The 22,627-nt window shown below is 49.0% G+C and overlaps 2 protein-coding genes across 4 annotated transcripts in view; one reads left to right on the top strand and one right to left on the bottom strand.

Moving 5' to 3' along the window:
* The first annotated feature begins 30 nt into the window (after positions 1–30).
* Positions 31–11,072, top strand: CHCHD5 (coiled-coil-helix-coiled-coil-helix domain containing 5). 2 transcript variants are annotated; one of them, XM_030030423.2, is made up of 4 exons: positions 31–99; positions 181–321; positions 430–581; positions 10,796–11,072. In XM_030030423.2, coding segments are annotated over exons 1-3 (294 nt in total). In that variant the 5' UTR covers positions 31–97; the 3' UTR covers position 581; positions 10,796–11,072. The 2 variants fall into 2 exon arrangements, with proteins under 2 accessions (XP_029886283.1, XP_029886282.1); XM_030030422.2 differs by lacking the exon at positions 10,796–11,072 and adding an exon at positions 1,248–2,127.
* The window catches only part of LOC115348170 (LIM homeobox transcription factor 1-alpha-like), a 27,018-nt gene continuing 11,694 nt past the window's right edge, over positions 7,304–22,627 (bottom strand). Inside the window, exons 1-7 of one of the 2 annotated variants that reach the window (XM_030030415.1) lie at positions 13,161–13,785; positions 11,681–11,913; positions 11,054–11,211; positions 10,886–10,963; positions 10,057–10,189; positions 9,499–9,657; positions 7,304–9,061 (exon numbers count right to left, since the gene is read on the bottom strand). In XM_030030415.1, coding sequence (XP_029886275.1) covers positions 8,907–9,061; positions 9,499–9,657; positions 10,057–10,189; positions 10,886–10,963; positions 11,054–11,211; positions 11,681–11,913; positions 13,161–13,252 — 1,008 coding nt within the window. In that variant the 5' untranslated portion in view covers positions 13,253–13,785 and the 3' untranslated portion in view covers positions 7,304–8,906. Of the gene's footprint in view, positions 9,062–9,498; positions 9,658–10,056; positions 10,190–10,885; positions 10,964–11,053; positions 11,212–11,680; positions 11,914–13,160; positions 13,786–22,627 lie in introns of those variants that run through there. The other variant, XM_030030417.1, reaches the window with a different exon arrangement.

Genomic DNA, 22,627 nt, shown 5'->3' on the forward strand with positions numbered 1-22,627 from the left:
TGCGCAGCGGCGGTAGAGCGGTGGCCGCGCATGCGCACAGCCGTAGAACGGTGGCCGCGCATGCGCACAGCGGTAGGAGCGCCCGGTGCTCGGCGGCATGTGAGTAGCGGGCGGCGGTGGGGACCGGGCCGGTCTAGGCCGCGTTGCCACTACCGTATTAATTTTACCGTTTCCCCGCAGGCAGGCGGCTTTGGAGATTACGGCACGTTACTGCCGTAACGAGATGGAGCAGTACGGGCGGTGCGTGGCCGCTAGCCCGGCCTCTTGGCAACGTGACTGTCACCGTCTCCGCCTCAGTATGTCCCGCTGTGCCGCCGCTCAGTGAGTGCGGGAGGGGTGGGATGGGGTCAGGGATGGGGCTGAGACCGGGTTAGGCCTCTCGGGTTGGATCTCAGAGCGGGAGCTGAGGGTCCGGTGTTGTTTTCGCAGCCCCATCGTGCAGCAGATTCGCCAGGACTGCGCGGAGCCGTTCGCTGCCTTCGAGCAGTGCCTGAAGGAAAACCAAGCCTCCGTCATGAACTGCAGTGACCACGTCAATGCCTTCCTGCTCTGCGCTGACCAGGTGAAGCTCTCCACGTGAGGTAAGCGTCAGGCTGCGGAGCAGGGTTGCTTTCCCTCTAGACCTGTGGTCCAGAGCCCTCCTGCTGACAGCTACTCGCCACATCTGCTTGGGAGCTGCTCATTTAAGCAGCTGGAGCGGAATAGTACAGCCCAGCGTACACGTAGACCCGCTTTTTTTCTCTCACCCACCTTCCCTTCCTGTCTCAGAAAAATATAGAGCACAGCCAGGAAGTTTACCTAGGCTAGAAGTGTGGTAATTCATCGGTGGGGATTGCCAGGGGCTGTAAGTGATGTGTGTGTGGCCATTATGGGCATGAATGCAACGGTGTATTTCTCCAAATGGGTTGGTCATTCTCAGTGTCGGACTAAGCCGATACCCTGTGGGAGGAAAGCAATCTTGCTGAGGTGAAGTCATGATTTTCATCCACATCTGGTCATCGGTTTTGTACAGTAATACATACAGAATGGTGGTGTTGGGGTAGGTCAGCTTGCAGTGCTCTGCAAAAGATCTTGTAAACTTCTATGGAGCGATGTTAAAGTAAATAAGATGTTGTTAAGCATGTAGAAATCACCTGAATGTGACATACTCCCATGACCTGACGTGGTAGCCTGCTGTACCTCATAACTAGGGTGCTGCGTACGCACGGAACCTACCTGATGCTTTTATTTGTGCTGTTTTTTCATAGGGGAGCCTTGGAATTAAAATTCCTCTTCAGGAGCGAATGACAAGTCTTCCTGTACTCTGGAGTATCGTTCCAATGCTTCGTTGGGTTGGTTTTTCCCCTCTGAAAAACGAAGCGCAGCCCTGCGATGTGGTTTTCTTGGTTCTGGTCATGCTATGCTTGTCTCCAGCAGAGCGCTGGACTCTGACTGGGATGTCAGAGCGTTCCTGATCCATCGGCACTCGTGTGCTGATAATGCTGGGTTTTGTCTGCTGAGTTGCCTCTAAAAACTTTATAAGTAAATTACAGAACTGTGTTGAAGCGACACCAAAGGATCAGCAGCGGCCTCCAGATGTGCTTGAACAGGAACCGAAAACTAAAATCAGCCCTTACCTCTTTTTCTGCGGTCTGTATTCTTCAACAGTTCCTTTGATAATTAAGCACAATATTTTCCTTCGTCCCAATAAAAAACCCCACTTTTCAAGATCCAAAGCCATTTCTGGCTTTTCCCACTGATGATGGAAGCTGTTCTCTGAGCTGGACTGACTACAGGAACATTTCTGTGACCGTAAATGTTCCAGCGTGACCCACTTGAAAACATCCTATGTGGCTCCCAGTTTTGGGGGTGGTATGAGGGGTTGTAGCCCCAGGCCTTCTGCTGGTTTAGAACAGCAGAGGGAGTCTTCCCGCCGGCGGAGACGGCAGAAAAACTGCAGATTTCAGAGCACTGACTGCTCTATCGACAGCGCAGCAGAGATCTTCCAGTGCAGGGGGGGGGGGGGGGCTCCTCCGTAGTTCTTATACGGGGGAACAAAGAGCCCAGCTCTAAGGAGAGGTGGTTTCTGGGCTGTCACTAGTGGAAAAAAAAATTTTTAAACAATAAAAGAAACAGTAGATGGTCTAACGAGGAGTGGATTAAGACCCAGGGCTTAAGACCTGCGATCGCATCTGCGGAGGGAGAGTTTTGGGGTGCTACGAGCTTGGGCCGTTGGGTGTACTCCAGTGTGCCATGCCTGAGTCTGTTTAATGTGCTGTCTGTTAAGTGGGACTGCGAATCTCTCCCAGCAAAAGTTTAAACCTTGGGAAGTCTTCTGGGGTACTCGAGACCAGGTTCAAGGAAGGAGAAATGAGCTTCTACGACCTAGTTATACAAATGCAGCCTCGGAGGAACAGCTTTGCAGCTGTACGGAGTAGGAACTTGGTCTTCTGGAAGAGTTACCGGGAACCATAAACCAAAATTTTCCAGAAGTGTGCAGGGAGCAGATGACACACAGAAACTATTGTGTACAGCACCAGCAGAGTCTTTGTTTGAAAGCGCAACACAGCTTTGCTGTGTTTGTGTGAGGTTTTTTTGTACCTCTAAGAGAGGGTGAGGCATGGACCGGGAAACTTGGCTTTGACCTGGTTCCCAGGGGTTCATACCCCCTTCCTGGGACACATAAATCCTTCATGTTTCAGCCAGGCGTAAGTCCAAGCGTTTGCCTTTGAGCCTGTGGTGGTTGGCAAACATCGCTTGGCATTTTCCAGTTGGGCGGAATTTAACTCCTTTGGTGAGAGGGATGGCAGATTTAAGTTGATCTGTTCCAGCCTCTAGCAGAGACGAATCACAAAGCTGGCTGTTGGCGTTGCTGTTGTCTGTCTCGCAGAGGTGGCTGCATTTCAGCAGTGATGGGAACTTATGAAGATGCTGGGGTCATGTCTAAAAACATGTGCACGCTTGCAGAAAACTTTTTGTTTCCCTTTATCAAGTGCCATGCATTTGAAACGTAAAGAGCCGTTTTGTCTTCTGGCAGAAAAGTTGGGAGAAAAACGTGACGGTAGCTTTGCTTCAAGATGAATTTAGAGAGGGGGCAAGTGCTACCAGAAAAGTATTTTTAGTGAGTCTTTTGAGTTTTATTTATACCAGGCAGCACCCCATTAGTCATAAATGTCTGTGGTGTGAATAACTTTATTAAGGATGCCGTTATACAGGAGCAAAGGTGCTTTACATGTTGTTGACATTGTATTGAAATGTCAGCCTGTCAGCAGAAAAGCCATTTTTCATTATGTTTAAGGTGCACGGGGCCCCCTCTTAAGCCCAGTTATGCCTCCTCCTTCTCAGGAGCCTGAGCCACTCTATTATTACTTGCTCTAACACATTAACCACTGAGCTGCCAGGCACTTGCTGTTGTCATCGATGAGCCAAACTCTCACAGGGTTCAGTTCACTTGTTACTACGGAGAGGGGGAAGAGGAAGATGCTGCTCCATCCTGTTTCTGTGTGCAATCGAGGAGAGAAATGCTTTCTGAGAAAATACTAGTGAAGGAATACTGCAAGTTTTATTCTGAATAAAGAATGCACATCTTGCACTACACATGTAATGTAAATGTAAAATAACTTCATGTAGCAGAGAATCACAGAACCTTCCCGTGGAGGGAAGTATTGTGGTGGTGGTTGCTACCTGTAGTTGTTGCCTTCCTCAGTTTACCAGCTCCCTTGGAAAAGTTTCTAGGTTAAATCAACTTGTAGCCCTGGCAAATTTGGCAAATTCCTTTGTGAAAAGTGAAAGGAATACCAGTGATTTTCTTTCCTTCAACTGGATGTGCTAGAAGAAACCAGGGAGTATTCTCTTGCTTTCCTCTTAGCCTTGAAGGAATCTGTAGCTATATGTGCAGTACTGCATGATTAATCAGTTTAATTCTCACTTAGGCAGAGGAGCCTAAGAGCTCTTTAAGTGAAGCATGGAGCAGGAGTTTTGCAGTTTTCGAACTGCATGGGCTACCTGCTCTTGCTGGTTGCTGGAATAAAATTGGAATGGCAATTACAGCTATTTATGGCATTGACAAACATAAGGGAAGGGCTGCTGTGGATTGGACTTGCTTGGATGCGTGATAGCAGCTGGAAATAAGGCAAAGCATATACACGGGGCGAGCAGGCATCCCTGTGAGTGTCAGGAAAAGCTGTTACTTCCAAATCCAGTTGTTGTTTTTTTTGGTCCTGTCACTGGAAACATATTTAGCAATTAAAGCTAAAAGGAGCCTCAGTTGCTCCAGTATCTTTCACAAGGTGTAAACTGGCAAGGGAGACGTCTGAAAACCTGAAAATGAAACGAGGATTGGGAACCCAGGAAGCCGCCTCTTAATTTCTTGTACCACAGGATTACGATACCGTCTCATACCTCTTAGTTTGATTAGGGCAGGCTTACGGAAGGAAGTGCAGGAAGCCATTAGAAGTAGGACAGTTACTGGCATAAAGCTGAACAGGGGGAAGAAGTCCTCAGGCAGTCAATCAAACTGGTAGGTTCAGCTTTATCTCCAAAGGCTGCAAAGAGATTCAGCTAAATTAATGCCAAGTGGCTGAAATCAATAAGTGAATAAGCCTGTATTTCCCAGAGTGGGAGACTCGGGGCAGGGGGAAAAAAAAAAAAAAAAAGATTTAGAGCAGGATTCGGATAGATTGGTCCTCTCACATCCTCCCAAACACAAAGCAGACCCAAAATAAACACTAAAGCCCTGCAGTACCAAGGAAAAAGAACCCAAAGGAGCAAGTTCTGAGGTGGTCGAGAACTGTTAAGAAAGCAGTGTCAGACTTGTGGAGGCGTTCTCGCTTGGGGGTTACTTCTTGTAAAGGATCCTTCATTCACACAAGTCTTCTTGTGTCACTGTAGTCCTGTTTCTAGTCTTCTGGCATGGGCTTTGCCATTCTCTGCTTGGTTTCCATCTCCTGGTTCTGTGTTTTCTCCACTTTTAATTTTTCTTGATTTCAGGTAGATGTGCATTTTGGCTGGTAGTTAAGCAAACTGGATGTCAGTTTTTTTCTGTTTTAACTTACCCCCTGTCTTCCTGTGTGGCCTCAGAAGCTAGTCGTGACATGTTCTGTGTCTCTGTTTGTTTACTCACCTCTGAAATAAATAACACCTACTGGGCTGGGGAGTAATGAGGGATAATTAATTAATGCATGCAAGGAGTTCTGAGGTCCTTAACTAAGAGAAAGCTAAGGATCATTAGGTTAGTTAATTCTCTGCTTTGTTTTTCCTCCATTTCTTCTTGGTTTAGATCTCTCAGAATGTGAAATTAAGTGTGTCAGGACTTTTTTCAGCCTGTTGCTTTAACTCCTGTTGATGTCACTTTTCCTTTCAAGTGGAACTTTAAAACCAGTAAGGTAAATTACACATGATCCTAGAATGAGGAACTAACAAACCCATCTCTTTAATTTTTCATCCAGAAAATATTCTCGTTTTACACTCTGCTTCTCTTACTTAAAGGAACCATAAATCAGTGTGTTCCTTTGGTGTTTGCAGTCACAGGGAGAGATTTAGTGCTGCTGGCAGGCCCGGGTCTGAAATGGGCAACTGTCGAGGGCAGAGAGCTGTACAGAGCCACATTCCATTCACACACACATTTGCTTTACTTGGCTGTTGTCCAGATGATTTTTTGAGTCACTTGTGAGCACGAGGGAAATTGTGTGGGCAGAGGGGAGCGTTTTTCATCTCGTGGTCAGTCTGTCACCTCGACTCGCTTTTATTCACCTTTATTCTCCTGTCTGCAAAGATGGAGAAACACATCTGGGCATTTCAAAGAGCAGTGGGCATTCCCAAACCCTCCTTCTCAGCAGATACGCTGGCGTGTCACAGCCAAGGACCTGCACCTCCCTGCTTGACGAAAGCAATTGTTTTGTCTCTTGGCCATGCAGAGCAAAAAGCCAAAAAGCATGGGTGTTGCCCAAGGTGTGTGTGATTCTATTCTTCACTGCTGCAGAGTAAGCTTAGCCTCTTTCTGCTCTTTCCTTTCAAGTACACATTCCTCAAGTCCTATGGTAGCCGTGAGACTGAATTCAGTGATGTCCATAGGTGCTTTGGGATGCACGTCGATACCCCGCGGTTGCCAAAGGGTCAGATCCCTTCCGCGTATGTACACGAAGCTACTTCTGCCTCTTCCCAGTTCATGCTTACTGTCGCTGTTTCCCCAAGTCTCCTGTCACTACAAGAAGACTTCCAGCTGCAAGATACAATTGGGAGTAGCTTCACCTGCAGTCACTGAACTCTGATACCTGGCTGTTGATGCTAAAAGCAGCTCTGTCCTTTAGTGAGAGCAGCAGCAGGACTTGCTTGGCAAGTCTGATAGCTTTTGGGCTCTGCCAGCTGTGATGCTGGTGTCCACCTTTCTGATTTCTGCTTGTTCCAGGCAGAATCTGGACTCAAAAATTGGAGACCACCTGCAACCTAACAGGTGGGCGTTTCTTTCCTTAGCTATAGGGTACGAATTTCATCGCTGGCTCTTGTACTTGAACTCTCTTGTCACCATCAGACTCCTTTGCATCAGTAGCTCCAGGTCTAGCATAGCTCTTTGCCATATTTATTTATTCACGTAGGGATTCTGGTTCCTCTTGCAACTAACTGGCTCCTGCTATCGAGTTTGCTGACTCTATTAAGGTATGAACAGCCGCCAACACAAGTTGCTCCTTTGCTCCAGGATACCTAGATCCTGGGAAAGGTAACGGATGGGCCGTGCTCCCGAGGAGCCCAGCCCAGCCTTTGAGGGACTGCAGGGAGCCAGCTGACTGCTTGTGCATGCAGTTTGGCTGACTGTGCTGAGGCAAGCTCCAGATTTCCACTTACAGTTTGCTTTTTTTTTTTTTTATTTTCAAATGTACATGCAAAAAAAAACATTGGCACATCACAGCACTAGATCACAAGAAAGGGGTGGGTTTCAGTGGGTGAAGGTGGCTCTGGTATTTGGGAGAAACATCAATTTGCACATAGTTCACTGTAACATTCTCTTAAAACTTCATCTAAACTGAGACTGTCCCTAGTGCAAGAGCCTCTAAAAGTAATATACAGCTTTAGGAGTTTTTCCGTTTTTGTTTCTTAGGGGTGGGTGACCACACAACAAAGGTGGAACTCACCCAGATGCAGCAGCTTGGTCTAGAACTTGCCTGTCTGGGCAAACATGCATCATAAATAGCTGTTTCTGCAAAAGGCTCCCCCTTCCCTCATAAAAAGAAATGTCAAAGTGTCTGTAAACTATGTACACGACTGCCTTCTGGGGAGAGACATTGTCTGATACTGAGAGCAAAGGCAAGTCCCACTACAGAACCTGGCACTGTAAACACAACGGGAAGTGACTGCACATCAGCACGTGTCACGTTCACACAGCTTTATTAAAGGTGAAGCAACGGTGGAGTGATCTTTGTAAGGGCTGTGGTTCTGCTACACGTCATTCTTTCTGTCAGTTCTCTGTAAGTAGTTGAGAAGGTGAAAAATTCCTGATAAAAAGCAGAATGCGCCAGGAGTGCATCTCCTTTCATCCCCAAATCCAGGATTTTTTAGTTCCTGGGAATCTTCCTCCATAACTGCAGACAACAAAAATTAGCCATTTCTTTGGGTTTTTTTTCCTTTTTCTTTTTTTTTTTTCTCCCCTCATTTGAGAGGCTACACACCTTTAAAATCAGACTGACAAGCCTGTGGAGGCTTAGAAGTAAAACACCACATACAGAAACATCAGTCAGCCAGGTTCTCGGGTTGCACTGCTAGACTCACAACTCTGGAGATGCAAGATTTAAAAATAAGTCATTATTTCCTTTTGGAGTTGTCTGCCAGTTGTTCAGTTCAAATAGGCAAGGGAAGGTTAGTTCTGGAGGACCGTATTCCTTCAGCTGGCATGCTGTAAGCAGGCTCATGGGAAAACCTGACCTTTCCAGGAATACCGGCTATCCTTCACGTATATAAAGAACAAAATCCCAGACTTGGGTCCTAGGCAGGAGAATAAAGAATTTCCCTTTGGTAATAATTCAGACTTCCATTCTCTGCTCTCTCTTTCTTGCCCTTTTTGTGGGTACACACATTGGTGCCCACCTGCTTCTCCTAACTCGCCTGCCTCGTGGCACGATGATGGATGGAGAAAATGGATTATTCCCCTGTATCCACAGCGGAGACATGCTTTTCTTTTGGCCGAGTCCTGATGTCACCCCTGGGTTGCCCTCGAAGTGAAAACCAAACGTAGCCTCTGGAAGTTAAGTGACTTGGCAGGGGAACATGCCAGAGGATCAATATTCTGTTCTTTCTTGAAGCAGATAGAGAGCATAGCCGTTTCAATCAGGGGCCAAACTGCTGTGTGTTTCTGAAATGTCAAACGTTAAAAAACTGGGCCAACTGATCGACAACCACACAGAAAATCTCTGAAGCAGCAGTGGCATCCTTTAGAGATGCCTCAGGACGTTGGCTTTTACTGTTGAAAATTAATCTTGTCCCATGAAGTCTGCATCCGGATTGGGAAATGAGGCAAAACAGCACAGCGAGCAGCTGAGCTGCAACCAAGACTTAAATAAACTGAGTTCTTGTGGGAAGGGCATCTCCTACTTCTAGGGACAGCTCTGGTTAGCTCGGCCAGTCTTTGTTTGCAGGACATAATGCTCAAAAGCTTAAACACTGGACAAACTGCTAAAGTTACAGCTAAACAACATCATACCATCGATCTACTCGTGGCTAGAAAAAAGGAGAGAGGCGATCGAAAGTCCTTCAGGCTGTGAAAGGTCTCCATGAATTAGTGCTTATATGTGTGGCGGACCGAGTTGCCTCCTCCGTTGTGCAGTGCTCAAGGAATGTCTCTGAAGGTCTCAGTCTTGTTTCTTCTCCCTCACCCCTGTTCTGAATTTGAAGCAGCATCCATCCGAGATACTCGTGAAGAATTGGGAGCTTTTCTATGGTCAGGACGTGAAGTAGGAGCTCTGCATGGAGTAGAGTCGGTCAATGGGGTTGCCCACGCGGGCTTGGAGGAGGTTGGCTTCGGCCGTTGACAGCAGGCAGTCTCCCAGGTGGCTGATGCTGTCACTGTCCATATCGTGAAAAACTCCTTCTGAGTCTAGAAGAGGAAGGAAAAGGGAATGAGTGTGAATGTGGCATGAGTGTGTCTCGTGGGGAGCTGCATGCAGCACAGAGAAAGGGTGACAGCAGGACCACGTTACACCTGGAGCAATGGTCAGCAGGGCTGGTAGGAGGTGAGCCCCCCCCCACCCCCAGGACCAGCTTTAGGGGTAACTCTTTCCTCCCTCACCCAAATATTTCACACTGGATGGAGGGAAGACCCCCAGCCTCGCTCCCTGGCCCCTAGCAGAGCTCAGCCTGAGGCTCTGCCCTCACCAAACTTCTGAGAAAGGCTCAGCACGAAGCCCAAGCCCTGTGGAGCACTCGCTGCCGCTGGCTTCTTCAGCAGTCGCGGCGGAGTTGGCTTTTCGTGACTCGGACTGCTACGTGCAGCTCTGATGCGGAGACGGGACAATCTCCACGCCATTCTCCTACCGTAGGGGTGCAGATGGTCTCCTGGCAGCTGGGGCGGCGTCAGCCCTTGTCTGTACAAATCTGTGCTGTAGCCGTTCTGGTCCAAGGGCAGCAGCTGCTGCTGGGGGATCCTGGGGTAGGGGACCATGAGCCCATCCAGGCCGTGAACACTCGCGCCGTCTAAAGACACAACCAGCGGGATGGGTTGAAGCCAAGGGTGCGCAGCACGCGGTGGGGCAGAGCACCGTCGCAATAACGTTATTTACGTTGCCGCGGCGGTATTTGGTGGCCTGACTCTGGACCCGCCACCGCACGGTACTCGGCTCTGTGCGTACGTGCGCAGAAAAAAACCCGTCGTCTTCTCAAAAAAGAGGAGATACGTGCTGTGTCACGGGTACCCGCGAGTCTTGCTGAACATCACCTAGTTATTCCAGCTTGTACACAGCAATTCAGTTAACAATCTGCGTGCTTTCTGCTAATCTCTTCCTGTGCGCGTTCTCTCTCAAATACATCCAAGTCAATCCCCTCCATCCCAGCCTGCAGCCCCCAGAGCTGTCACCGTGCGCAGCGGCTCCTCACCTTCGCTGTCGTCGTTGCTCTGCCTGCTGTTGCGACCGGTCCCTCTCCCGGTCCCTAAGCGAGGGTTGCCCAACTGGTCTTGCTCCTGCTGTTGCTGCTGCTGTTGTTGTTGCCTGCGAGCAATCTTCTTCATCTGCAAGGAGGCAAGAGACCCCGGATTTGAGGTTCTGACTGAGAGAGGAGGGGAGTGGGTTGCGTTTAACACGGCAGTGGACAACTGCTGCCTGCCTTTCACAGAGAGCGAGCGCTGCCATGATACAACCCTGCTCGGACTCCTGTGGGTGACTCCTCTGCAGTCAATGTTCTCTGCAGTCGTCCCTGTGTGAGAAACGGGGCTGACAGAAAAGGCTGTATTATCTTTGTGGGAGATGCCATTTGCAGTTTAAAAACCAAAAGGGCTTTGTTTTACTATAAAGTGAGGTTTTCAAAGCCATGTATTTTCTGTTTTCACTCTTTAAATTCTGAAAAATTAGAAATGCTTCCACTTCTAGAAGAAAGAAGTGGGAAATCCTTCTAGTCTTTCTATAGTGAGGGGTAAAAAGCAAGTGGAAAAAGAGTAATCAAAAATACCCCCAACGTGAAAAATGCTAAGCCCTGCAAACACCTATAATTAATCGATGTTTGTATTTCTCTTCAAGCTTTTGCTACTATCAGATACATGTTGTAGGACTAGCTGGACCTGTGGTTTGGTCCTGCGTAGCTGTTCTTCTGTCCTTCTAACCGTTTTTTCTTTTTCTAGGCTATTCTTCGTTTCCTTTTAATTGAACGAGCGTGTGTGATATCCCACCGGTATGCAGAACCCAGCTGTGGCACGGGAACCGCCACTCACCTTGGCTCTTTGGTTCTGGAACCAGACCTGTACCACCCGCACAGTCAAGCCCGTCTCAGCTGCCAGGGTCTCTCTCACCTGTCCACAAAACCCAGAGAGCTGAATCAGAACTTAAGTTGCACTTAAAAGGATCCCAGCCAGCAGTAGTACTGAGTGGCCTCCTTATACCTTTCTGCAAGGCTTTGAGGAAACCTCAAACGAAGCCTTGAACGCCCGTCGCTGCTGCGTGGTAAGGATGGTGCGCGGGCGCTTGGAGCGCTTGTGGTCTTTGCTCTCCTCGCTGCCTTTGCTGTGCGAGTGGCTGCCGTCTTCGTCCTCGCTTTTCACTGCAACGCAAGATCAGTAACGGTGATTCAGCAGAGAGTGGCCTTTCCGGACCATCTCCCAGGGGAAGGATTCAGAGAAACTTGTCAGAGTTTTGCCCCTTTCAAGGTGCGATTTAGAGCAGAAGCACAGGGTGAAGCCAGGAAAGCTCATGGACTGAGCTGTGGCTCAGGGAAACACTGTCAATTCAGAGACGGTGCTGATGGGCCAGCCTGGCCCCGTATCGTCCATTCCGTAATGTCTCAGATCAGCCCACCCAAACCTCTCCAGATCAGCCGAGTAGATCTCGACAGCCTGGTACACCCTTGGCTGCCTATCACCAAGGGGAAAAGATGCTGCAACCTCCTCCTACCTACATCTCCTCTCTCTGAAGCTTTCCCCACAGTTAATTAGGGACTAAGCGGTACCTGCCCTCTACAAGGTTCACCCTGGTTCCCCACCCTCAGCACGGTTCCAGCCCCGGCCCCTCACCGGACTCGGTGGGTGCCGGGCTGATAGCGCTCAGCATCTCCTTCTCCTTCTCATAGTCACTGCGGCACAGCAGCTGTCCTTCTTTGAGCACAAACTCGTCTCCCCGCTGCAGGCGCCGCTCGCACTCGCAGCAGTAGAAGCAGTGAACGTGGTAGACGTTCTCCAGCACCCGCATGATGAGCTCGGAGGGGGCGATCGCCTTCAAGCAGCTGCTGCACTTGGTCTGGAACAGCCTGCAAAGAAGGTCCCAGTGGTTAGACACTTGGGCAGGGAAGGTCAGCCCTGGGTTGAGGCTCAGGAAGCCAAGGGAAGAAGGGGGATGGATGTTTGGAGCTGTGCTAGCACATCCCAGCAAGAAGCGTACATCCCAGCTGGGTTTTGGGACTTTCTGACCTTCCGTAGCCCCAGGGAGGAACACGAACTTGCCTGGCCCAACAGGACAGAGCTCTGTGTCCCCTCTTCCTCTCTAGGGCTGTTCACTGCCTGGCTTTGTTAGGTTGCTCCTAACGAGAGGACTTTATGGACCCCTCCAGGACTGTCCCCAGGCCCTGGAGGAGCCTTACGAGAGGGGGTCCCACGGGGGAGGCTGTTTGTGCCCCACACCATGTCCAGAGAGAGAAATAAACAACTGCTGAGCACCCCACGTACAGAGCAGATGGTTCTGATGAAGTAATTTGGGATCTAAACAAATGTGAGCGGCGGTGGCTGCCGGCTGACAGCTTCTATTTAGCCACTTGACAAGAGAAAGTAATAAAATAGGGATTAATTAGGCTGTTGTTTAAACACACAGGATCTTCCCCACCAGCAGGGAACTCATAAACTGGGATTGAGAACAAGACTGGGTTAATCCTCCTGGCAAACTCTGTGGAGCAGGATGAAGAGGCTTACAGGGGTGGGCTCATCCCTTCCAAATACCACCATGGATTTGTGCTGTGCGGTGGCTTTCGGCTGAAGTGTCTGGGACATTCCAACTGGAATGGTGTGGGATTTCTCTCTCCTTTGTGTGAGTGTGTTTGCATGCATGTTCCTCTCTCCCTCCCTGTCTCTCTTTCTCTCCCCTCTTCCTCTTTGTCTTTCTGTAATTCACACTTGAAAAATAATAATCGAATTTTAGTTGAAAAAGCTGGGAGTGAAGAGTAGCCTTTTAACCACAACCTCTCACTGTCTTAACAAAGGAGCAAACTGGGAGCGTGTTCCAGGCACAATCCCAGTCCGAATCTGGGCTGAGTCCAAATCTGTCCCTTTCTAACACCAACATCCTTCTGTTACAGCAGAAGTGAAATAGTAAAAGAATAAAAAACAACCAACAGTAGACCCAGTCCAAGATCACGGCGATCTGCAATCAGTCGGAACGTATGACGTATTACTAAACATTAAGTTATTAATGTTCCTGGACTTTCAGCCCAGCCGGAAGATAATGGTGATGTAGTCTGACCCCATGTTCATTGCAACGCAGAGAATCTTGCCCAGGGATTCCCACCTCAAGCCTGTTTGCTGGTGCTGGATGTACAGTGAAGGCCAGCCAGTCGCAGCCTGGAGGCTCCAGGTGAAGGAGGATCTGTCCGCATCCATTCGGAAGAGGTTCCAGAGGCTAACTAGCTCCTCATTCCTTTTTTCCAATTTGAATCTTACTTTATTCCATGCTCAGCAACTAAACTTTGTCATGTCTTTATCTTCTTGAGAACCAGTTAGGAGTAGTTACGCCAATTCAGGTAGTCAAACTATTCTTTCCAGGTTTCTGTCCCTTATCATTTAAGCAACTCGTTTAAAAGTGAGTACCGACTTTTTTTTGCACCTTGGCTGGGAGAATTACTGTCCCCAAAGAAAGATCTGCCTGGCTTCGCTATATGCTGTCGTGTAGCTGAATCTAGTGACACAAATATAATTTGACTGGGAGACAAGCTAGTCCCAAGCTCCCATCTGGTCTTGCCGTTTCTTTCAGAGACTGGTTTTCTCCTGTAACACACCCCGGCCAAGCTGGTTCCACCCCTGAGCCCCAAATCCAGGGGCAGACACATTGAGAACATAGACCTGTCAAACAGAAGCTTTACTTCAATATCCCGACCTGACTCCAATTATGGAACAGGATAGTTTAGGAAAACCCTGATGGAAAACTCCCTATCTTGTTTCACACTTGTGTTTTCGTAATTATTTTTATCCATATAGATACTGGAGCATTCCCTGGGTCCTTTTACATTTCTAACCTCAGTGATATCACTGGTTGCTTGAGGAAAACATCCAGAATATTGCTTAGCCAAGGCAGGTAGAGGAAAGCTTTGAGCGTGATGTGCTTCTAACTGCGGGCAGGCTGATAGCGAGAGGGATGGAGCAGAAAAAGGAAACGTGGAAACAGATGTCAGAGCTGGGAAAGGAGACCTATTCACCTGCAAGGCACCGAGCCGATTCCTCCCGCTGCTGTTGGGACGAGGCAGTTAGCAAGCCTTATTTAAAGATGCTGTCATGTGCCAGATTTCCATGAAAAGGGCTTTTTTGCAGCTATCAGGTGAGGGAAGCGCTGTTGCTGCAGCGTAACTCAATAACGCTTTTGGCATCGCAAGGCCCGCACCCTCCCATCTCCCCGCTAAGCCCCGAAAACAAATCCGCTCTGCTTTGTACTAATTGAAGAAAACATTCAGCAAGCAGCTCATAAACACGGTGTCAGCTCGCATTACACAAAATTAAAATTCTCAGCCCCTCCAACACCAGGAATTCCTAAAGAGGCTGGTTTTAATATTGCCTGAATCCGTTTAAGTCAAGGTAATATTGTTTGGGTTGCCATAGGAACAAAATACATCTCCGTTGCTGGCAGTGGGTTACAAGGAGGCTTGGGAGCCTGAGCTGCGGACGCGGCTACACCATGTCTGGAAGTGGCTGCCTGCAGAAACTACGCTGAGGGACAGTCTGAAAAATAAGCGGGTTCCCAGGTTCATAATGAAAAGTACATTTAGAAACCGCAGTGACACGAGCGAGATCTCTGCGTGCTCCTGGAGAAGAGAAGAGCCTTGGCGGCAGCATCAGGACCATTTCTAAGTGCCTGTAACTCACGACGACTATATCCCACATCTTTTGGAAAGACCCTTATGCTGCCTAAGCCTCCTAGTCCACGTGCCTCCACTTGTATTTTGACCAAGTCTCTCCATGTCCTTACCCAACGCCCTTGTCTCCCCAGAATCCCAGCTGAGTTTGATTTCTGTTTAAGATTTCCCTACGCGAGGTGTGTTAAGGCTATCAACTTTTATTCCCGGGAAAGTTCAGAAACCATCCAGCAAGCAGAGGCAGGTGCATTCACACAGGTACATATCCCACGTCCTTCCTACCAGCTTGCCTCAAATTAATTGCCTTTGCAAATGATGGAATTTGATTTGCCTGCCAGGGGAGGGCTCACCTTGGTGGAGAAAGCGTCAGTAGCAGGAGGGCAGATGGGCTTATAAGTGGGAACGTCTTTGGGAATTGCAAAGAAGGCAGCTCTGGAGCAAGCGGAACGGTTACTCACAAGTCAGCATGGTGAGAGGGGCTTGGGGCTACAGGGACGGTTTTTGGCAGCCAGTTCTTCATCCTGACGGACACTCAAGGCGAGAGAAGCGGCGTTGCGGGCAGAAGAACTGATAGAGGGCAAGCGCATCTGTACCATTTGCCAACTCGGAGACAGCACGCGTCACCCGAGCGAGGATGAAGATACGCGGTATCTTAAGAGAGCTTTGATGCTGGGCTGGAGGCCAAATTCTCCGGCTGCCCACACTCTTCCTGCCGGGAGGTATTTGAGGCCAGCTCTGGGGCCGCACCGCTGGCACATCTGCAGAAAAGGCTGAGCTATAGAAAGGAGCACGGGCAGCAATGCCCCGAAAGTCCCAACGCTATTTCTCTATTTCTCTTTTATGCCTGGAAACTAGGGTAATGCCCAACATCTTCTTGATGCTTGCTGAAATCTTGGTCCCTGTAGCAAGGAGTTACATCCTCGGTGAAAAACAATTCCTTTATTTGATACCCTCACCCTACTTACAGCTCGACTGTCTCTTTTTTACCATTAACAATTTGCTTTTCTTTTAATAAAAAGAAATATTTTTATTTTAATAATATTTATTTTAATAATAAAACAGTCAGGGAGGGCCCAGCATGTGATTAATTTCCACCCAAGAAGTTCAGTAAAGTTTCAAAGTGTGGAGCAGCGGGAAGAGGCATCACAGCCAAGCGACCACGTGCATCTGCCCGGCTTTTGCACACAACTGAGGAGCTCTGAGATCTTTCTACATCTTTTCAGGCATTTTGTGGACTTCATTTGTCAGACTTTAGTCCTGGTAAAACACCCCGACGCCTAACTCTCTGTCAATCCTTGCAGAGCACCCCTTGTCACTGCCGATGGCTCTGGAGGAGAAGCGGCAGCCCAGCTCCCGGCTCTTCGGATGGGGATGAACTGAGCAGCAAGTTATTTGAGAACCTCTCTGACCCATCATGGCACAGAGAAGATGCTGACCCAGGCCTGGGAAGGGTAATTTGGGGGGCATACGATTGTCTCGATGGGATTAAAAGGTGTTAATGAAGCAAGGAATAAGCTGGGAGGCCTGTGCTTCATGGAACGAGCTTATTTAGTTAGGGTTTAGTCAAAATGAAGCAGTCCAGGCTTAAGCAAGGTCTGTTTACTTAACATTGAGCTGCAAAATCCATTGTAGCCGTCTGAAATATTGAAGTGGAACTTGCAAAGCCTCTTTCCAGATTTCGGGCTGGGGGCTAAGGGCGTGATGGGGAAGGGGACGCACAAGGGAAACGAGGAGGCAGCGCCAGCACAATATGCTCTTTCATTCCCTACCGCAACAGCCATTTCCCCCAATTCAGCGATACAGAGTGGCACCAGGGGATTAAGGGGAAAAAAATTTCCTTCTGCTTAGTTTCTGACTTCTTCTAGCACCGTTTGGGTCAGAGAGAGGAGGAGTAATTCGGGGGCAACAGTTACCTTTGCTCTCCATTCCCTGCAAAGCCCTTTGTGGCTTACATGAATAGATTTACCCCCAGAAAGGAACTTTGTAATTGTGTAATTATGTAATTGTGCCTCTTGTCAGAAATGGCCAAGACTCAAACATACTCAAACCTCCTCTAATGTGAGCGTGTACACCAGAAAATAAGTCTTCCGAAATCAAAGCTTTCCAAAGCCAAACTGCATGCAAAGTTCACCCCCGAGGAGCGGAAAAAACAAATTTAAAATAACAGGTCTTAGTCATCTCACTTAAATGTTTCATTAAAAGGCAGAAGGATGGGGTAGGAGTCGAAGAGCCACCGTGGCACTATTGCTGTTGCATCTTCACAGTTGCACAGAGGGAATGACCCGACCTTCTCTATCCATCGCTGGAAATACAAGGGTGAGGGCAGCACCACGGTTGTGTAGAACAGATGGATTTTGGGACAGAGCATGCAGCAAAGAGATCTCCCCAGAGTTTTGCATCTAGCACCAGGAGCAGCATTTAATGTAATTGCGCTCGGTTATAAAAAGTAACCAAAAAACCTGCATCTCCTAAGTGTGGTCCTGCTTGGCTGGACCCTGTAAATGCCCTTGGCATCCACCCAGAAGGTAAGAGGTGTTACAAGCTCTGCTCCCCGGGCTTGATTCTGCTCATGTCAGCGATGAAAACTGATGCTGAAAAAAAAAAAACAAACAACAAAACCCAACCACTACCGCTGCCGAAAACCTAAACCACAAGCAAAACAGAAAAGCAAAACAACACCAAAGAGGTTCCCAAAGCCAGAGAGATTCATAAATATTAAAGTGACACGAGTGAAATGCTACTGAAAGATTTAATACAGTACTGCTGCTCTGTCCCTCAAGGGGTTAAACCCCCCACTGCGAGGATATTACTGCCAGCACGGTGGCACTGAGCCATCACCATATAATCTGATGAACTCTTTTATTAAATTTCACAGGCCTGTCTTCTTTATTAAAATCTCCCAGAATTCATAGGGTGCCTGTCATATCACTGCTGAATGCTAACAAAAAATGTGGGTTGTGTTTTTTTTTTTTTTGCCCCCCCCCCCTTGCCTCCTTTTTCCTGACTATTGCCAGGGAGGGATTGTGTCTCTGTCAGGTGAAGGAGAGGTGGGAGGGACGGTGCTACTGGCTAAAGCACAGTGGGAAAAGGGGGGCCGTTTGCTTTTGCAAGCACGTCTCCCCCTTTCCCAAAACCGTCCCCCTCTGCACCCCACAGCCGTTCCCTGCAGACAGAGCTCAGCGGCTGGGAAAACGGGTCCCAAAAATTGGTTTTACCAGTCTCTGTATTGCAGGTGCTTTCTTTTCTGGAGGGGCAGCTCGCAGCGTGCAGCCCTTCCCAAACCTGGGCAGGGGACTTCTGCGGTGATGGAAAGAGCATGGCAGGACCACGCTTGTCAGGTATCGTGACTCTCGACGGGAGCCAGCATGAACCGCTGCTTCCGAGGAGGAAAATGAGCAGGCTCCTTCCAAACACACCCAGAACAGAGGGATGACAGCAGTACGTGTACCTTGAGCGGTTCCCTCCTGCCCTTCACTTCGAGCTGCTAACACCCCATTTAACATCCGAGCTGCCTCGCGCTCGCAGCCCTGCAAGGGCTCACCTACGCCGAAAATACTCTCTGTCGCTGGGGCAGTGCGGCGGAGGGGGATTCAGCTTCTGCAATCACCCTCACCTCTGCAAAGCAGAGGCAAAAATGTGCCTGCTCCGCTTTAATCCCACATTAGGCTGTCTCTGAGCTGTAGGAAGGTGGGATTCAGCTGTTGAATCTCTACAGACCTGCCCTGGACTGGAACTAGTTTGGTTTTACGCTCTTTAGAGTATACTCTAAATGCTTTTTTGAATATTTCCAACAGGAGACGGTGGGAATCCTACCCTGAGCTGAGCGGGGACGGGCCCAGCAGACCGCGGGACGCGCAGAGCTGCAGTGAGCAGGTGCAGCATTTATTTCTCTGGATCCCATGCGAAGTTCCCGCTGTAATTCGGAAGCACTTGTGGGGTCCTGCACTTGGTGCTTTTTAAAGGATATCCTGCAAACTGTCAGGAACAACAGAGCAAAGCCTCTTGCTAGGGACGGAGGAGGTGGGTCCTGCCCCAAGCCAGCCACCTCTGCCCACCTGCCCAGAGAACGGCATTGCCCTCGTCTTTTTGAAACGATTTTCTCTTCCAAGTGCAGAGAGCTGCTGGGGTGCTTTGGCGAGCTGCCCCACTTTCGGAATCCAGCTGGCTCTTACTCCACGCCGAGCTCTTAGGAAGCTCCAGTCCCTGGTTCAAAAAAAATGGGAACCGCATCTCTATGGGGATTCCTCCTCTTTGGGAAGGAATAAAGTTTCTGGTCCCTGTATCACCGCGACAGCACCTTCCCGCTGTCCCCTGAGAAGGGAACCCTCAGCTCCTTTCTCTCTCCTCTTGCTTTCCCCCCTCTCCACTCAACAACCCAAAAACTCGCTCCGGGTCCGCGGGTTTAAAGTTGGGAGTTATCAATTCATATTGATTTTGTCCTGCCTTATTGCATGGCTCCGGGAAGCCTCCGCATCTCCATTAGTATGCCTGGCAGGAGAAGGGTTCCTTCGCTTAGTAGCTAGGGGTGATATTACCGATCCAGATAGTATCCAAACTCAATATCCTGTTTCTCCTTTTCTCATTTCCTGTTTGCAGGTCTGAATGCTGGCGTTGTCACAGCGAGAGGGGGGAAGGCAGGGAAAAAGAGAGACAGCAGGACAGTGTGTGCACGGGAGAGGGAGGGCTGGCGGTGGGGGTATTAATGGGGGAAGTGAGGGGGAGGGAGGTAGAAGGGCTGCAGACACTTTTATTACAGATTTAATAATGACAAAAGAACATCATTAAACATTCATTAGAATTATTTAATTAAATTTTACTTTGGAGGGGGGGGGAAGAGATTAGATATGATGTAAAAAGCAATATTGATTGAGAAAAGAACAAGCTTGGGAGATGTGATTTAAATTAAACTCTGCGCTCTCTCCCTCTTCTCTCTGTTTTAAATGAGGAAGGGGGCGTGCGGTGGCACGGGGGACGGTTCGGTAGCACGCAGCGGTAATGGGGCACCGTGGCTGGGCAGGGCTGCTGCCTGCACCAGGAGTGACACTTAGCTCCATCCCATCCTAACGTGGCGACTGGAGCCAACTTTCCCGGCAAAATGCCTCCGGTACCTTCCGAAGGGTTGCAGAGCTCCGCGCCCTGGGGCTGAATTGGGCAGGTGACAAGCTGGAGAAAGGCACTTGGCAATTAGAAACTGTAGTCCCTGTCCGTGCCCTGCTAGACTTTTTGGATAGCTCTGGGCATATCCTTTCTGTGCCGTGGTTCCCAGTGTGGCTTACGAATAACAGAGCATCCTCACTGCAAGGGTTGAGAATAAGTCCTCCTTTAGAGTCCTTTCAAGCAGGAATCATTTTAGAAAGAATTAAAATGCTCCCACAAAACAGCCGTGGCCCAAGAGGTGGCCAGGACAATATTTCAGCAAAAAACTAAGCCTGCGTTAAGGATTCAGAAGAGAAAAGGTACCCTTCTGCTAACAGCGACCTTAGGGAAAAAAACCTGAATGTAAAGTTGCTTTCATGAGTGATCTACTACAGAGAGCACGCCACGCTAACGCAGTCAGCTTCTGAATCCCTCTGTGTGGATGCTCTTAAGGCAGATACCAGTTAAACATAATCCAGATTTTAAAAATCTAAAGAGAGTTTTTAAACGGTGAAAGCTGTTAAGCTGTCGCTTAATAGGAGCCCACCTGTTTAACTCAAGAAACTGGCTGACTTAACAGTGAGGGAGATGTCTATGTACAGACCAGCCTGACTTGTGATGGAGGCGGTAGGAATAAAGAGAAGGGAAGTTAAAATTTGTGAGAAGAAAGAAAAGAAGAGCCAAAAAAAGCAAGCCAAAGCCTCAAGGACCAGGTCACAAACTGCAGCGTAGACTCTCCTAGTCCACAAAGCCACTAGAAAGTTGTACGTGAGCGGACTGTGATCCAAAGGTAGCGTGGTAGCTTTACTGCACTTCCAAGACTAACTGGGATTATTGGTTTAAACCCAAGTCTAGATTAATGAGGTAGCTTCCATTTTGGCAGTAGCCTAGCAAAGGCTGCGTCGTCACGCCGAAGCTCATGAAACGGGTGCAGTGCTGCGTGGCTGCTCATTTCTCTGCTTAAACTGTGGCCCTAAATTTACCATAGCACTGAAAGTGAATTACACTGCTTTTGGGGATTAATGTAACCAGTTTAAAAGCACATTGTTAATTAAACTTGTGCATCTTTTTTTTTTTACAGGCCAAGCTTCTTTCTAGTTTCACCTTTCTCCTGGCACCAGCAAAACCACATCCAGGAATCAGGAACGGGATTTGGGATGCTGCTTCTCCGTGCAAGGCTGACCAGCTCCAATATTACAGCGGCTGTATCAGCAAGACCCCAATAATGGGAAAAAACTGTGCGAGCAGTCAAAGATGTGTGAAGCTGCCACCAAGATACTTAGGATAAACTGTAATTAACCATATTTAAGCTTAATTGCATTAAGGGGGAGAGGGAAATGAAAGCTGGAAGCAGATTATGGATCTGGCTTATAATTCAATTTGTGCAACAGCTAGGAAAGAAGGGGCCACATTCTCCAGCAGCGTGTTAGCAACGCAGGAGGCATGGAGCTACTGGGACTCTAGAGACGATCGGTGAGCAGAAACAGCAGAGGGAAAGAGAAGGAGGATTGGGAAGCAGAAGGTAGGAAAATACCTTGGGAGAAACAAGAGAGAAAGAGCAACTTAACCCCTCCCACATGACTGGGAGGACAGGTCGGAGGATCTCATTTTCAGGGTAGTGTGTGACACCAACAAGACTCGTTCAACATTGCCAGCTGTCACCCTTGTTTCTTTAGCGTCTGGTTTCACACAGACTTCTGAAAGAAGGAAATAGAGAATGAAGAAACTGGGTGATAGACTGTAAGTGCTGCACTTGCAGTGTTAGCCAAGTTCAGAAATAAAAGAAACGTGATAATACAGGGACAGTAGCACCTTTGTTTCATAAATATTTCACTTTCCCTTAAATCCTTGCGATCACTCACACCAGCCATAGGCTCTACATGTTAGTGCAGAGACCGAGTGCCTGTAAATACCTTCTGGCGGATCCTCTCTAAACCACCCCTGTTTATAAGAGAGAAGAACAGGGTCTGCGCTCCCCTTGCCACGCTCCAGGAATCTCCTAGCCCGGGAGAAAACTGGTTTCTTAAAGAATTAACAGTTCAGGGCTCCCCTTTACTTGTCAGGATGCTTGTGCTGCATGGGAACAGCTCCTGCCCGCCTGCCTGCCTGCCTGCCTGCCTCTTCCCAGCATTGCAGCCCCTGGCACTGCTGGAAACTGGCTCTCAGGAGTTTATTTCTGGCACCTTTGCCTTCGCGGCTGCCCTCTTGTGGTCCCTGGTCCTGGACTGAGAGAGATGCTGCGTCCAGAAGCAGGAGCATGGTACAGTCTCCAACCCTTCAGCGCCTTCCAAACCGTAAGTCTCTGTCCCAGAACCCTTCCCGGTGTTCTGCTTTAGGAGGTGGCACTGGGAAAGTGGACGGAGCGGAGCGTCGGCTTTCCTGCTGCAGTGCTCAGTGCGTGCAGGTAACATCCAGACCCCGCTGCTGCAAAGGGCAAGCGGTCCTCCGGGCACTGAGAGGGAAACAGAGGTGCCGGGATGAGAACAGCATCAGCACCCAGAGCTCTAACCCTGCTCCTTGCCTGCCAGCCCAGCCTTGCCGCAATCGCCGCTCACGCGCCCAGACACCAGTTCTTTCAGGGTGGGAACCCCCAAGCCCAGCTGGAGTTGTGCTGCGTCTAAACTTGAATTAATCCTGGGGAAATACTGACAGCCACACTGTCAGAACAGAGCCTGGTGCTGTCTCCAGCGCAAACCCTCGCCCTTCCAGCCACCGCTGACCTGAGCGAAACTTGCCTCCTCCTTCCCCAGCCCAGCAACCCACCGCCAACCCTAGA

The sequence above is a fragment of the Aquila chrysaetos genome, chromosome 11 (genome assembly GCF_900496995.4).
Source record: "Aquila chrysaetos chrysaetos chromosome 11, bAquChr1.4, whole genome shotgun sequence".
NCBI classification, from domain to species: Eukaryota; Metazoa; Chordata; class Aves; order Accipitriformes; family Accipitridae; genus Aquila; species Aquila chrysaetos.

What these genes read in the sequence shown, in the direction of transcription:
- CHCHD5 (XM_030030423.2), top strand. An exon ending in TCCCGCTGTGCCGCCGCTCA is followed by an intron (nt 322 to 429) that starts GTGAGTGCGGGA and finishes TTGTTTTCGCAG; the next exon opens with CCCCATCGTGCAGCAGATTC.